The sequence below is a fragment of the Hyla sarda genome, chromosome 1 (genome assembly GCF_029499605.1).
Source record: "Hyla sarda isolate aHylSar1 chromosome 1, aHylSar1.hap1, whole genome shotgun sequence".
NCBI classification, from domain to species: Eukaryota; Metazoa; Chordata; class Amphibia; order Anura; family Hylidae; genus Hyla; species Hyla sarda.
In genome coordinates, this window is record NC_079189.1 from 108,775,977 (window position 1) to 108,790,826 (window position 14,850).

At 43.9% G+C, this 14,850-nt stretch overlaps 2 protein-coding genes across 9 annotated transcripts in view; one reads left to right on the plus strand and one right to left on the minus strand.

Annotated features, from left to right (window-relative positions):
- The window catches only part of LRP2BP (LRP2 binding protein), a 51,934-nt gene that overhangs the window by 33,743 nt on the left and 3,341 nt on the right, over positions 1-14,850 (plus strand). The window lies entirely within an intron of this gene.
- The window catches only part of SNX25 (sorting nexin 25), a 216,573-nt gene that overhangs the window by 12,101 nt on the left and 189,622 nt on the right, over positions 1-14,850 (minus strand). For all 5 annotated transcript variants that reach the window (XM_056559914.1, XM_056559899.1, XM_056559907.1 and 2 more), the window contains one exon: positions 10,940-11,104. In XM_056559914.1, coding sequence (XP_056415889.1) covers positions 10,940-11,104 — 165 coding nt within the window. The remainder of the gene's footprint in view (positions 1-10,939; positions 11,105-14,850) is intronic.

A 14,850-nucleotide genomic window follows, 5' to 3' on the forward strand; every position in this document is an offset into this window, starting at 1 on the left:
AAATGAATGACATACGGGAGCGCATACGGTGACATACGGGAGCGCGAGGTTTTAGCTCCCCCCTGCCGTATGCGCTCCCGTATGGGAGAAAACGTAGTGTGAACCCAGCCTTAGTCAGGGTTTTTTCAATTCTGGCGCAAATTCTGGTGCAAAATCTGGCTCAGACAGAATATCTGGCGCAATGCGACAGAATCTGGTGCACAACCCGACAAAACATGTCGGGTTTGCAATAGTAAATGAGGGTCATTGTGTTCAGGGACCTTTCTTCTTTTGCTGCGTTATTTATATTCATATTTTCATATACATGAAAACTTAATTGATCATATATAGAAAACTCATAACTGAAAAACTGCCATTGCTGCCATCTGCCCGTCAGATAGCGTTCTGCTGACTACCATGTATCTGCTTCCAGGCAGATGTACCATGTATCTGCTTCTACCTCAGTAAGCAGTGCACCCCCTTTTTTCCTGTCCCTACTATTATTTTTACCTAGTGTGTATAACATAAATTCAACAGTTTCACATAATCAAGAGGAAAATAATGAAATGTAGAGTTAGATAAAAATATAACTTATTATCCTCTAAAATCGATATTTAGAAAATTGTATCAGACTCTCCTTAAATGGGTTGTCCGGCGAACCAAAAAAACTGTGTATGGTGTCAAAAAGTATAATAAAGCAACTTAGTGCACACATCTTCCATATCGGCTGAGCTGTCTGGCTTGTAGCTCTGACATCACACTCTCTGAAAGTGTAAGTAAACTGATAGGTTGTTTAAAGAAAACACCTTAAGGGTGCGTTCACACGCTAGTAGCGAGTTTCCCCTTGTGGGAAACCCGCTGCGAGTTACGCTACCATTGATTTAAATGGGTCTGCGGACAGTCCACAAATCTAACACTATTGTGGACTGTCTGTGGACCCATTCAAATCAATGGTAGTGTAACTCGCAGCAGGTTTCTCGCAGCGTGAAACTCGTTGTGTGAACGCATCCTTAAAGTAAATCTCCATTTAATGGATAAGTGCATGCGTCTTCCTGCTGCATTAAAGAGTACCTCTCATGATCTTGTAAAATTTTATAATCCTCCCAGTTCCCTGCCCCCATCATGACAAACCCCCTGCCTTTATTTTTATTATTTGCTAGTTTTCTAACTTGATATTACCCAGCAGGCTGTGACATCATCTGAAGCCGTACAGGGTAGAACTTCCTCCCTCACTCTGCTATACACAGCTCAGAGCAGTTCAGTGTGTGAGATGAGCTATGATTGGATAAGGCTGCGGGGGGGGGGGGGGGGGACACGCAAGTAGGGAGACACCTAGTGGCAGCTTTTTTTAAACACAAACAAAACATTGCTTTAAGTTACTTTATTATACTTTTTGACACCATATACAGGTTTTTTCTTTAGCTGTGCACCCCCTAAAAATAGAGTGCTTCAACTTGAATATGCATACAGTTCCCACTTAAGGGACTACAGCTTTCTTTGCACCTATTTTACACAGCATTGTCCAAACAGGCCAATATTGGCTGATAAATATGACTGACACCTACACAATTATAAGGAAAGAAACTGCATCACTAGAAAAAAATGTACACTCAATGTGGAAGATTTATCAAACTGTGAGAGAAAAAGTGGAGAGATTTTCCCACAGCAACCAATCACAGCTCAGGTTTCACTTTACCAGAGCTTGTTAGCTGAGCTGTGATTGGTTGCTGGGGGAAAATTACTACATTTTTTTCTCTCACACAGTTTGATAAATCTGGGCCTATGGCCCAGATTTATCAAACTGTGTGAGAGAAAAAATAAAGGGATTTTCCCACAACAACCAATCACAGCTCTGCTAACGAGCTCTGGTAAAGTGAAACCTGAGCTGTGATTGGTTGTTGTGGGAAAATCTCTCCACTTTTTCTCTCACACAATTTGATAAATCTGGGCAATGTTGGTCTTGAAATAGACTGTGTTAACGTGATAGAAGTCGACAAATGCAAATAATGAGAAGCTATGATTCACCAAGACTTAAACCTGGACACCATGAGTCACAATGATGGATCTACGCTTCAAAGTAATTATACCCCGAGCAGCACTATGACACAGAGCAGCATATAGTGACGTGAACACATCACATACAACACTGACCCGGGTTTATCTATCTGGAATTGAATATATCAATCACTTCTTGAGGAGTGGGAAGCAGCTGCTCTTAAAGAGGAATCATCAGCCAGACATTTATCTGCTACAAGTATTGGATATTTCACACTGTATATAAAAGTCCCATTATCCCTGCAGGGAATCCGTTCTCTGGAGAACATCGCTCACTCATGAGCAAGCAGAGGATCATTGTAGCGATAGAAGTGGCTAGCATGCAACTTAATAACATGTGCTTGCCTACACAGACTAGAAGTCTTTAGTGGCATATCACAATGCAGTCAGGGAAACAATAAAAAATGCATAAACTTACAATTATATTAGCAGAACGATTAGATAACGCTACAGTGGTCGCAATATACTGAGAAACACATTTCCCATGATGCCTCCTGCTTGGTTACTTAGTGTATGGACTGCCCCAGGTAAGTATAAGCTACAGCGATGTCAGCAGTCCAGATATCTACCTCTGCCCCATGTAAGGCATGACTGTCCATGTGCTATACCAGTGGTTCTCAACCTGGGGTACATGTACCCCCAGGGGTACTTAGCAGTTCTCCAGGGGGTACTTGAAAAAAAAAAATCAGTAATGGCAGCCACAGCCACTGGTTACTGGTCTGGACCACTTTGAAAGAAATGGTAGGCTGACGTCACTGCACCGAGGAGCGGAGGAGGAGGACAGCAAATGGGAAGCGCGGGCACTGGGCTGCTGTGGGCAGTAACTACCATCAGTTTTATTGCACCACTGCCCCTACAGACTGGGGTCCCACTGCTATGAGCCATAGCAATAGGTCCCCAGACCAGAGGAGCAGTGAGGCACCAAAGCGTGACTGTATGGTGGCCTACAACTATATATGGGGGCGCAGAGGGGGCCTACCAACTTTATGGGGATGCAAAGCGGGTACTATTACTGTGTGTGACAATAAACATGGAGAGTTTGTAAATAGATGGGTATTGTACTGCAGAAAGGAGCCTAAAATGTTTGTTTGGATGGTTCTTTGGAGAAGTCTTGTATGGGAGAAATCTTAATGGCGGTCTAGGCCAGATAGTGAAGAAAAGAAAAGTAAACAACTCCGGTTAGAGAAGACGTCACCTGTAAATCGGGGGACTGGGGAGACGAACAGGGGGCCTGTTATAGAGGAAAGTAAAGCATAGGAATTATACTATAATCATTACAAAATGTCTCTAATATGGGGGTACAATTTTTTGGGAATGGGCTGTCAAGGGGTACTCAGGCAAAAAAGGTTGAGAACCACTGTGCTATACATTAGAGGGGGGTTAAAGGGGTACTCCGCTGGAAAACATTTTTTTTATTATCAACTGATGCCAGAAAGTTAAACAGATTTGTAAATGACTTCAATTTAAAAATCTTAATCTTTTCAGTACTTATCAGCTGGTGTATACTACAGAGGAAGTTCTTTTCTTTTTGAATTTCCTTTCTGTCTGACCACAGTGCTCTCTGCTGACTCCTCTGTTCATGTCAGGAACTGTCCAGAGCAGGAAAGGTTTCAAAAAAAGAAAAAAAGAAAAGAACTTCCTCTTTAGCATACAGCAGCTGATAAGTACTGGAAAGATTAAGATTTTTAAATAGAAGTAATTTACAAATCTGTTTAACTTTCTGGCATCAGTTGATATAAAAATAAAATAAAAAGTGGAGTACCCCTTTAACTATATGCTGACATGTTATTGTGTTATTGGTATGATGTCATCCATAATGGAAAAGACACATACTCCTGCAGTAAAGCTTGTGAAAATGAGTATATGCATAAGTGCCATTACATGAAGCAAAGCCCCTTTGTAGTAAATTTCCAGCTTAAGGATAAGTGGACACGTTAACTCTGTGGTCTTCCCTGCATAAGCGCCTTGTCTACTTTATATATTAAATGTTAGTCTTATAATGACTGCTACCAAATCTCCTGTAATTGTGTACATATTGGCAGTCAGTAATGACATCAATAATGTGCAGATGTCCGCAGCAGACCAGACTAAGACTGAGGGGTGCTTGTACTGCAGCTTCTCTCCAGCGTCATTTAATGTTATTTACAAGGAACATGACTGAGAATTAGTCTTCAGATGATACATTAAAAAAATCAACCTAACACCTTTGAAAGTGAGGAATCTTGGATAAGAACTTTACCTTTGGTTATTCCCTTTATTTAGTCTATCACCTTCACCATCGATCATTATATTACCCATGACAGAACTAAAATGCTAAGCCAGATCCCAATTATTTCGACTATTGCAACTCTATACTGCCCAATACTCCAATAAGCTAACTCTGGTTCAGTCAATAATGATTGCGGCAACTGGGTTAAGTTTAATGGTTTCCGTTCTATGCTGGTCACAACAATGGTCACAAATTGTAATACCTTCTAAAAATGCTGTCACTAGTCTATATATATATATATATATATATATATATATATATATATATAAAAACTTTGTCATTCTGTATTTTTTAGTATCTATTCTCATCTATTTTTACCAACCTACCTGTGTTCACCTTGCAGCCAATTACTTTATAGGAATCCTTATACCTAGAGGACAAAATAGACAGCTGAGCTGTGTTAGCTGGGAATGAAGCATCGGGGTTGAGATTAGAAGACTTTCAGCGCCATCTCTGTGTCTTTCTCCAGCCACCCCCCCCCCCTCCCTTCCCTTCTCCATAGACCTATATTGAAGTCCATCTGAAAACAGAACTTGAGCAGTTTTTCAAAGTGAATGATGAATTAGTGGGAGAGGAAGAAAAGAGCCTGATGAGTGGGAAAAAAAAGTTTTCCCTGGTAAGATATATTACAAAGTTTCTTATTCAATTGTACTATTTATTTATGAAAATGTAAGAAAAGGTGCCTAAGTTGGGATCAGTTGGGGTCTGGGTGCTGAGATGCGCCAATTGCATAAAAAAAGGGACAGAAACAATCAGCTTAGCAGCGTGTGCTCTCTAGTTTCTGCTTGGTTCTCTTCAGAGAGCAGAACTGCTGTCAGCACTTTTGCCCCTTTGTTTTAGCGATCATGGGGGTCTCAGCACCCAGACTGATGCTCAGTTTTGACAAGTCGCTATGACATGTCAGAAGTTTAGGTAGACTTCAAGTGGTAACTAACTTTTCAATACATTTTTCATAATTGAACAGAACAAGCAAATATAAGAAAATAAATAAACCTATATCTTCACTTATAAGGCTCCGCTCTTCTTCTCTTAGTCATTTATCATTTATGGAAACTGCTAAAAGCTCATCTCCAGACAGCTTTCTATTGAATTCTATGGATAGGGGAAGGTGAGAAGTGACTGGAGAGAGACAGAGACACACACAGATGGTGCTGCAAGTCTTCTGGTAAGTCTCCTAATAATTTCCCCAGTGCTTCATTTCCAGCTAGAACAGCCCAGCTACTCCATAATGTCCACTTGCTGTAAGAATTCCAAGAAAGTCTCAGATTTTCTAGGAATGTGTACACTCTGGTCTCAGCTGTGAGGAAAGCTGACCAGGAATGATAGAGCACAGCATTTAGAGGAGTTTCTCTCCCCCTTCATTTCAGTAGGAGGTCGGGGTCTCAGGGCCTAGATCCCACTGATCAAAGTTTATGATCTGTCACTATGACAAAAAAAAAAAAAAACGTGCACGTAAGCAATTTTTGTGTGCAACTTTTGTGGGTAAGAAAAACATACTAATCAGCCCTACCTGAGCAATTTTCAGTTTTCACTTTGCAGTGGTCGGGAATTTATCAAGTGCGAAAGAAGCATGTAAGCAAAAAAAAGTCGCAAGTGTAAGCCAGATCAGACCTGGCTTACAAACTTGCTTTTGACAGCATTTTAAAAAAGTCTCACAAAAAGTTGCACTCGCAGCTCAGCACCCCGGCACCCATTCACATCTATCACCCGCCTGCAAGCTGTTGGGACCAAGTTGGGAGTTGTAGTCCTGCAGTAGCTAGCGGGTGGGTGATAGATGCGGACGGGTGGCCGGGAAGCAGAGCTTTACAAAAAGTCGCACGAAAAGTCAACTTCTTGTAAAGCTCCGCTCCCCAGCCACCCGTCCGCATCTACCACCCGCTAGCTACTGCAGGACTACAATTCCCAGCATGCCCTTACAGTGAGGACATGCTGGGAGTTTTAGTACCAACAGCTTGCGGGCAGGTGGCCGGTGAGCGGAGCTGGCTGACAGGAATATCAAATTACAACACTGTAATTTCATATTTCCCGGGCAGACCTATGATTGGTCCAGACCTCCTGGCCAATCACAGCTGCCAGAGAGAAATAAGTCTGAAGGGTTAATACCGGGCATCACCGTGATGTCCGGTATTAGCCACGAGTCCCAGCCGTTGATGGCTGCCGGGACCGACCAGATATGACGCGGGGTCACGCTTACATCGCGGGAGTCGGCGCAGGACGTAAATATACGTCCTGCCTAGTTAAGGAGTTAAACGTGTGTTTTTTTTTAAATTTACCTTACAGGCTTAGTAGTGAAAGCAGTCTTATAGATGGAATCCATTACTAAGCCGGGGCTTTGCATTAGCTCCAAAAACAGCTAGCGCTAACCCCCAATTATCAGCCCGGTACCCACCGCCACAGGGGTACCAGAAAGGGCCGATGCCAACAGGCCCGTAACATCAAAAATGGTGCTCCTGGGCCTAGGCGGTAACAGGATGGTGTTATTTAGGTTGGGGAGGACCAGTAACAATGGTCCTTGCCCACCCTGGTAACGTAAGGCTGTTGCTGCTTGGTTGGTATCTGGTTGAGAATGAAAAAGTAGATTTTTTATGCTTACCGTAAAATCTCTTTCTCGGAGGATCCATTGGGGGACACATACCGTGGGTATAAGCTCTTGCCGCTAGGAGGCGCTGACACTAGGCAAACAAAAAAAGGTCGGCTCCTCCCGGCAGGCTATACCCCGCCTACTGGCCCTGAGCTCATCAGTTTAGTCTCAAAGCAATAGGAGGCAACCGACAAAAAAAGAAAAAAAAACAGCAAAAGTCTGAGAGAAACAGGCAAAAGAAAAAACCCTGAATCACCTCTCGGACAGAACAAACGAAAAACTCTACCCAAACTGTGGGTGGGCGCTGTCCCCCCCAATGGATCCTCCGAGAAAGAGATTTTTACGGTAAGCATAAAAAATCTACTTTTCTCGGTCGGAAACCATTGGGGGACACAGACCGTGGGACGTACCAAAGCAGTCCCCGGGGTGGGGAGAAAAATACTCAACCCAAAATCAAGCAGAGGAGGATGCTACTGCTGCCTGCAACACCTTGCGGCCCAAACTAGCATCAGCTGACGCAAAAGTATGTACTTGATAGAACTTTGCAAAGGACGACCAGGTGGCCGCCTTAAAGACTTGCAGGGCCGAAGCCCTATTACGGAGAGCCCAAGAAGCCCCAACAGAACGCGTGGAATGCGCCGTCACCCAAAAGGGTGGCACCTTGGCCTTGCGGCGATACGATTCCGAAATGGCCGAGCGAATCCACTCTTCAGTCCCTAACTATAAAATAAGAAAAAGAGAAGACCAGGTCTGGTGAAATCCAGACCTGTGTCTTGCCTCCTAGGACACTAAGCTTAAACTGATGAGCTCAGGGCCAGTAGGCGGGGTATAGCCTGCCGGGAGGAGCCAACCTTTTTTTGTTTGACTAGTGTCAGCGGCAAGAGTATATACCCACGGCCTGTGTCCCCCAATGGTTTCCGACCAAGAAATAAGGATAACTCTATGCGTTTTATTATTTATTTAATTATTTATGAAAAAACGTGTGTGATTCTCCATATCTCCATTGTTACTGGCCCACCCCAGCCAAAATAATGCCAACCTGTTACTGGCTAGGCCCAGGAGCTCCATTTTTGATGCTCTGGGCCTGTTGGTACCGGCTCTTCGCGGCACCCCTGTGGCGGTGGGTATCAGGGTAATAATTGGGGATTAGCACTAGCTGTTCTTGGGGCTAATGCTAAGCCCTGGCTTAGTAATGGATTCAGTCTGTAAGACAGCTTTCACTACTAAGCCTGTAAAGTAGAAAAAAAAATACACACATTTATAAAACTTTATAAAAAAAAAAAAAAAACACTCCCCCACAAGCCCTCGAGCCCATTTTATTAACCCCTTAAGGACGGACCCATTTTTTACCTTAATGACCAGGCTCTTTTTTTTAAAAAATATTTGACTGGGTCCCTTTAAATGGTAATAACTTTAGAACACTTTTTCTGGGCGGAGCGATTCTGATTTTTTTTTCGTGACATATTGTACTTTATATAAATGGTGAATTTTTGTTGACACATGCAGCATTTTTTGTGAAAAACTCAGAAATATTGTGAAAAACTAGAACATTTCTGGCATTTAAAAATACATTATTTTATGGTGTACCCTGTGCGGTACAAGTGATGTTATATTTATTCTGTGGGTCAGTACCATTATGGCGATACCCATTTTATATCACTTTTTATGTTCTTTTTCCTTTTTCTGAGCAAAATTATTTTTCTGCCATTCATTTTCCAACAGTTGTAACTTTTTTATTTTTCGTCTGACGCCATTGAGTGAGGGCTTATTTTTTGCAGGATGAGCTGTACTTTTAATTGGTATCATTTTTGCGATACGTGCTACCTTTTGATCATTTTTATTCAGTTATTTGTTGTTGTTTCTTTTTTCACGGCATTCACCATGCGGGATAATTTACATTAAAGTTTTATAGTACACATCATTACGGACGTGGCAATACCTATTATGTATATGATTTGCGTTTTTGATCTTTTTTTGATGACAATACAAGGTTTTATTTACACTTAATACATGTATTGAACAAACTTTATCTTATTTTTCACTTTTTACAGGTTATACATTTGTACTGCTGCACAGTATAACCTGATCTGCTGCAGATACTACAGACTGTGATCCAACCTGTGGCTGGATCTCACAGGCTTCTGTAGCAGACAGACAGGAGGTCATCATCTGATCTCCTGCTGCCATAGAAACCAATGGCAAACCGCAATGGTATCGCAGAGCGTGCTCCCCCTGTCAACACCATAGATGCCGTGATCAGGATTGATCAAGGTATCTATGGGGTTAATGCTGGAACCGGCGTGATTGCGGCCCCCGGGCAGCTGCAACGGGGGTCCCCGGCCGTGATTGACAGCGGGATCCCGCCGCTGATCTCATGCGCTGCCCGCGGCAGTGCAGGAGATCAATAGGACATATGCATAGGTCCCAGAACGTGAACATGTCGGGTGCTGGGACCTATTCATACGTCCTTTAGTGGGAAGGGGTTAATATTAAACAAAAAAAAAAACACTAAAAAAAACACACAAAAAAATATCCCAAAGTACATGTTACAGACATTAGGGCTCAGATTATTATGATTATTATAGACTTTATGATTATAATAGTAATGCTGAAAGCAAAGGTGGGCATGACAGGGTTAAAGAATAAAAAGAATACGCTGCTGGGGCAGGGGAAAAATGCATATTTACCTAGTCTTCTTCCTGAAAAGAGAGTTCAGTGCATGACCTGTCCACTCAGCCAATCATTGAGACAGGACACCACTGCGGCCAGTGATTGGCTGAGCCAGCAGGTCTAGCACAGAGCGCTCTGGTTCGAGGATAAGGACAGAAGATTGGGGGGCTAGGGAAGAATATTTTACCCCTACCCCAGTGACAAATAATATATAAAAAAAATAAAAAGAAGGTAGAATACCCAATTATGGTCTATTTACACACACACACAGTATACTGCGCAGGATTTGAAGCTGCAGATATGAAGCGGTGTTCAGTCATTTAGATTACACTGAACTCTGCAGCATAAAACCTGCAGCTTCAAATCTTGCACATCAAATATATGCAGGATACTGTACGTGTGAATACTTATTTTTACTCACTAACATTACATGTACATATCTATATGCTTTAATATTCTAGCATCTACCATATTTTTCGCCGTATAAGACGCACTTTTTCTTCCCCAAAACTGGGGGGAAAAAAGTCGGCGCGTCTTATACGGTGAATACACACCTATCGCGGCGGTCCCTGCGGCCATCAACGGCTGGGACCCGCGGCTAATACAGGACATCAACGATCGCGGTGATGCCCCGTATTAACCCTTCAGACGCGGCGATCAAAGCTGACCGCCGCGTCTGAAGGGAAAGTGACACTAACCCGGCTGTTCAGTCGGGCTGTTCGGGACCGCCGCGGTGAAATCGTCCCGAACAGCCCGACTGAATAGCCGGGTTAGTGCTTACAGGACACCGGGAGGAACCTTACCTGCCTCCTCGGTGTCTTCTCCGTTCAGGGATCCCCTGTATGGCCGGCGCTCTCCTTCCTCGTCATCACGTCGTCGCGTACGTGCGTCGGCGTGCGTAACGACATGATGGCGGCGACGGAGAGCGAGGATACCCGGCCGGTAGCAGAGACGTTCCGGAGCGACGGGGACACGGCGACAGCGATGGAGCGACATCCAGGGCAGCGGTGACGGGTCCGGAGCGGCGGGGACACGTGAGTATTACCTCCTATGCAGTGGTCTTCAATCTGCGGACCTCCAGATGTTGCAAAACTACAACTCCCAGCATGTCCGGACAGCCAACGGCTGTCCGGGCATGCTGAGAGTTGTAGTTTTGTAACATCTGGAGGTCCGCAGGTTGAAGACCACTATTGGGTTCAAAATCTTTATTTTTTTAGATTTTGCCCCTATAAATTGGGTGCGTCTTATACGCCGGTACGTCCTATAGGGCGAAAAATACGGCACATGCTACAACCGCTAGATCAGCTAGTATTCCTCATAACAACATGCATACAGAATGTCAGCAGCATATATACATCACAAGTCCATATTCAGACTTCACTTACCTCTTGGTGGGAAAAGAAATCTCCAGGAAGTCTTTCTAAAAATGAAGAGAGTGAGAAGGAAGATTTTTTGCCCTGTACATCAATGACTTTTAGGTGCTCTGGAGATGGGCTCAAAAAGGCATAAAGCACCTCACTCTGATACAGCCGTTCATCAGAAAGCAGCTTCTGTATAGAACAAATGACTTTATTAGTAATGGGTAAAGGACATATTGCTAAATTATGTATTATATACTGCAAAATGCTGACAACATTTCCAAAGATGACTATGCTGAAGAGTTATGTGAGATCCCAGCAATTTTCATAGAATGCTCAAATATGTAATGTTTATGGGGGCCTCCTGACTGCAGATCTCAGTATACTTTAACCCTTGTCCTGATAATGACAAAGTGTTTGACAGCGGCTTATTTCCCTACTAAAGTAAACACCCACACACACTGGGCTGAGTTGTGTATGTGTATTGTGAGGTCATGGGATATCGCTGTCAGTTGATTCATCATAAGGTGTATAGCTTTATTCTGTGACCAATTAATTTCTTAAAGTGTACTTGTGATTTGCAAAAACATGACATTATACAATGGTGATAATAACATTATATGTATATTTGTCATATACATTTGTTAAAAATTTGTATATTTATGGGTGAAAATGCTGTCCCTTCAACTACTGCCTGTGTGTCTCTGTGAGGAGACCAAATACAGAAAGTGAGGGCAGGACAAACAGGGCTCTGTGCAGGCTTCTGGCTTGTCAATCATCCTGCTGTGTGTGCGCCCTTAGCATGTCATAGAGCCTCACTGCACAGAGCCCTGATTGTCCTCAGTGCACAGATCCCTGCTTGTCCTCACTGCACAGAGCCCTGCTTATCCTCAGTGTACAGAGCCCTGCTTGTCCCCAGTGCACAGATCCCTGCTTGTCCTCAGTGTGCAGAGCCCCGCTTGTCCTCAGTGTACAGAGCCCTGCTTGTCCTCAGTGTACAGAGCCCTGCTTGTCCTCAGTGTACAGAGCCCTGCTTGTCCTCAGTGTACAGATCCCTGCTTGTCCTCAGTGTACAGAGCCCTGCTTGTCCTCATTGTACAGAGCCCTGCTTGTCCTCGGTGCACAGAGCCCTGCTTGTCCTCGGTGCACAGAGCCCTGCTTGTCCTCGGTGCACAGAGCCCTGCTTGTCCTCAGTGCACAGAGCCCGCTTGTCCTCACTGCACATGCCAGGCCCAAGGCCTGATTATTAAAATCATATATGTGTATTATAAATTATAACTGTGTGTGATGGATTGTCCAGGACATGGGTGAGAGGTCATTCGGACGGTGTGTCCTTTTGTGTATTGCATTTTATTGGGGGGTCTGGCTGTTTGTTTACATCTCCTTTGAAGTTAAAGGATTTTTTGAAGTCATGCACTCTGCTCCCCTCCTATAATCAAACAGATAAGGGGCCAGGAAGAGAGAAGATCCCCTGGTGGGATTAGAGGGGAGGGGGGAATGGAGTCTCCCTCCCAAGAAAGCAGATATGATATTTAAAACAATGCTAGACTCAGGGTGTTCAATGCTGTGCAACAAGCTGACAAGACCATGCTAAGAACAGCTGGACTCTCACTGACAAGGACTGCTATACCATCATGCTGTAAGAACTTCATCTTTTGTTTTCTGAACTTGCCTTGCTAAACTCTTTCATATTTTTGTAACTGTATGTCATTTGTTTCTGTATTTTTATATAGTCAGCACTGTGATACCTTTTATCAGATTAAATGTTTAATTAATCAGCTCTGGTCTTTGATCTCTAAATATATGAGCTCACCTTTCTGAAGGAGGCTCTGGTAAAACACGTTTATCTAAGGGTTAATTTGGTGACTTGCTGGGACTAGTAGTGGATACCCAGAGGTCTGGTGGCCTTAACCCTTGCACCATCACACTCTCTATAGCGTCTTGGCTGGACCCATAGGGTGTGATCGTGACAAGCCCCGCTTGTCCTCAGTGTACAGAGCCCTGCTTGTCCTCAGTGTACACAGCCCTTGCTTGTCCTCAGTGTACAGAGCCCCGCTTGTCCTCAGTGTACAGAGCCCCGCTTGTCCTCAGTGTACAGAGCCCTGCTTGTCCTCAGTGTACAGAGCCCTGCTTGTCCTCAGTGCACAGAGCCCTGCTTGTCCTCAGTGCACAGAGCCCTGCTTGTCCTCAGTGTACAGAGCCCTGCTTGTCCTCAGTGTCTGCTCACATTTCCTGTGTCTTGTCTATGCACAGAGATACACATGCAGGGACAAGACAGCATTTTTTTTCACCCATAAATATACACATCAAGGTTTTACACTACAAAGTTTTGCAAATGACAGTGCCCATTTAAGGGTATGCTCTCACACAGTATACTCTGCAGATTTTTTTCCACCATAGATTCGCAAGCAGAAAATCAGCATATTCCACATCAACATGGGAAGATAATAGAAAAATATAATTTAGAAATGTTTTACGCTGCAGGAAAAAGCCCCACAGAATCCATATGGAAACTGATCTGTGGTTCAGATGTTAAACCCACAGCCTGTTGATTTATATTGTGGATATGTTGTTGATTTGGCACAGATTTTCACTTTTAAAAATAAACTTTAAAACTTTATTGATGTGGACTTTGTGGCAGTCTTGCTAGGAGGGACTCAAATGTGCAGTATTAACATATATGTATATACAGTGGTCCCTCAACATACGATGGTAATTCGTTCCAAACAACCCATCGTTTGTCGAATCCATCGTATGTTGAGGGATCCGTGCAATGTAAAGTATAGGAAGCTGTACTCACCTGTCCCTGCTGCTCCGGACCGCGTCCTCACCGCTCCCGATGCTGTCCCAGGGGCTCCCGATGCTGTCCCGCTGCTCCGGTTTCGTCTTCGCGATCCTCCGGCTTCTTCCGCATCTTCTGCAGGGTCCGGGCCTCGCTTTCTGGTGACGTTATTACGCTGCTGCGACGGCGCGCGTAGTGACGTAATAACGGAAAGCGAGGCCCGGACCCTGGAGAAGATGCAGAAGACGCTGGAGGATCCCGAAGTGGACCCGGAGCAGTCGGGATAGGTAAGCGAACCTGCCCGGGATGCTTAAACTGCTATCCGACAGCAGCTTAAGCATTTTGCGCTGTCAGATAGCAGTTAATGCGATGGCCCCGACATATAAAAGCATCGGATGTCGATTTTATCATATGTCGGGGCCATCGCATGTCGGGGGGTTACTGTATTTATTTTTTTAATTTACATAAACTGCACTGATTTACCTGTGGGGATGCTGCACATTTTCTGCTGCAGAAGATGTAACACCGTGTGATTCTTTTTATTTATTGTAATGTCACTTTTCACTACTGCTACTGACAATACTTTCTATAGAAACAATACCCCTACTCGGAGGCTGGATTAGACTGTGCTCATACTAAAATGAATAGACGTAGTAACAATATACAGTGATCCCTCAACTTACAATGGCCTCAACATACAATAGTTTCAACATATAATGGTCTTTTCTGGACCATTGTAACTTGAAACCAGACTCAACATACAATGCTATGGAATCTGTGAAACGTGTCAATGACTGGAAGAACCGACCAATCAGAATGGACATTTCACTGGTAAAACCAATGTATTCCTAAAGTGCATGCACTGACTGGTGTCTGGTAGTGCCCCCCTACAGTACAGGGAGGTATTACATGTTCTGTACTCTTTACCTTTGCAGGGTTAGCTGCTCCTTTGGACATCAGGTGAGGGCGGCTCCATTTTACTTTTTTTAGGACATTGCGTGTTCTGTACAGGACTCTGAAGAAGCTTCTGTACTCTACATAGACCAGTGTTTCCAAAAGCGGTTGCCTCCAGCTGTTGCAAAACTACAACTCCCAGCATGCCCGGACAGCCAAAGGCTGTCCGGGAATGCTGGGATTTGTAGTTTTGCAACAGCTG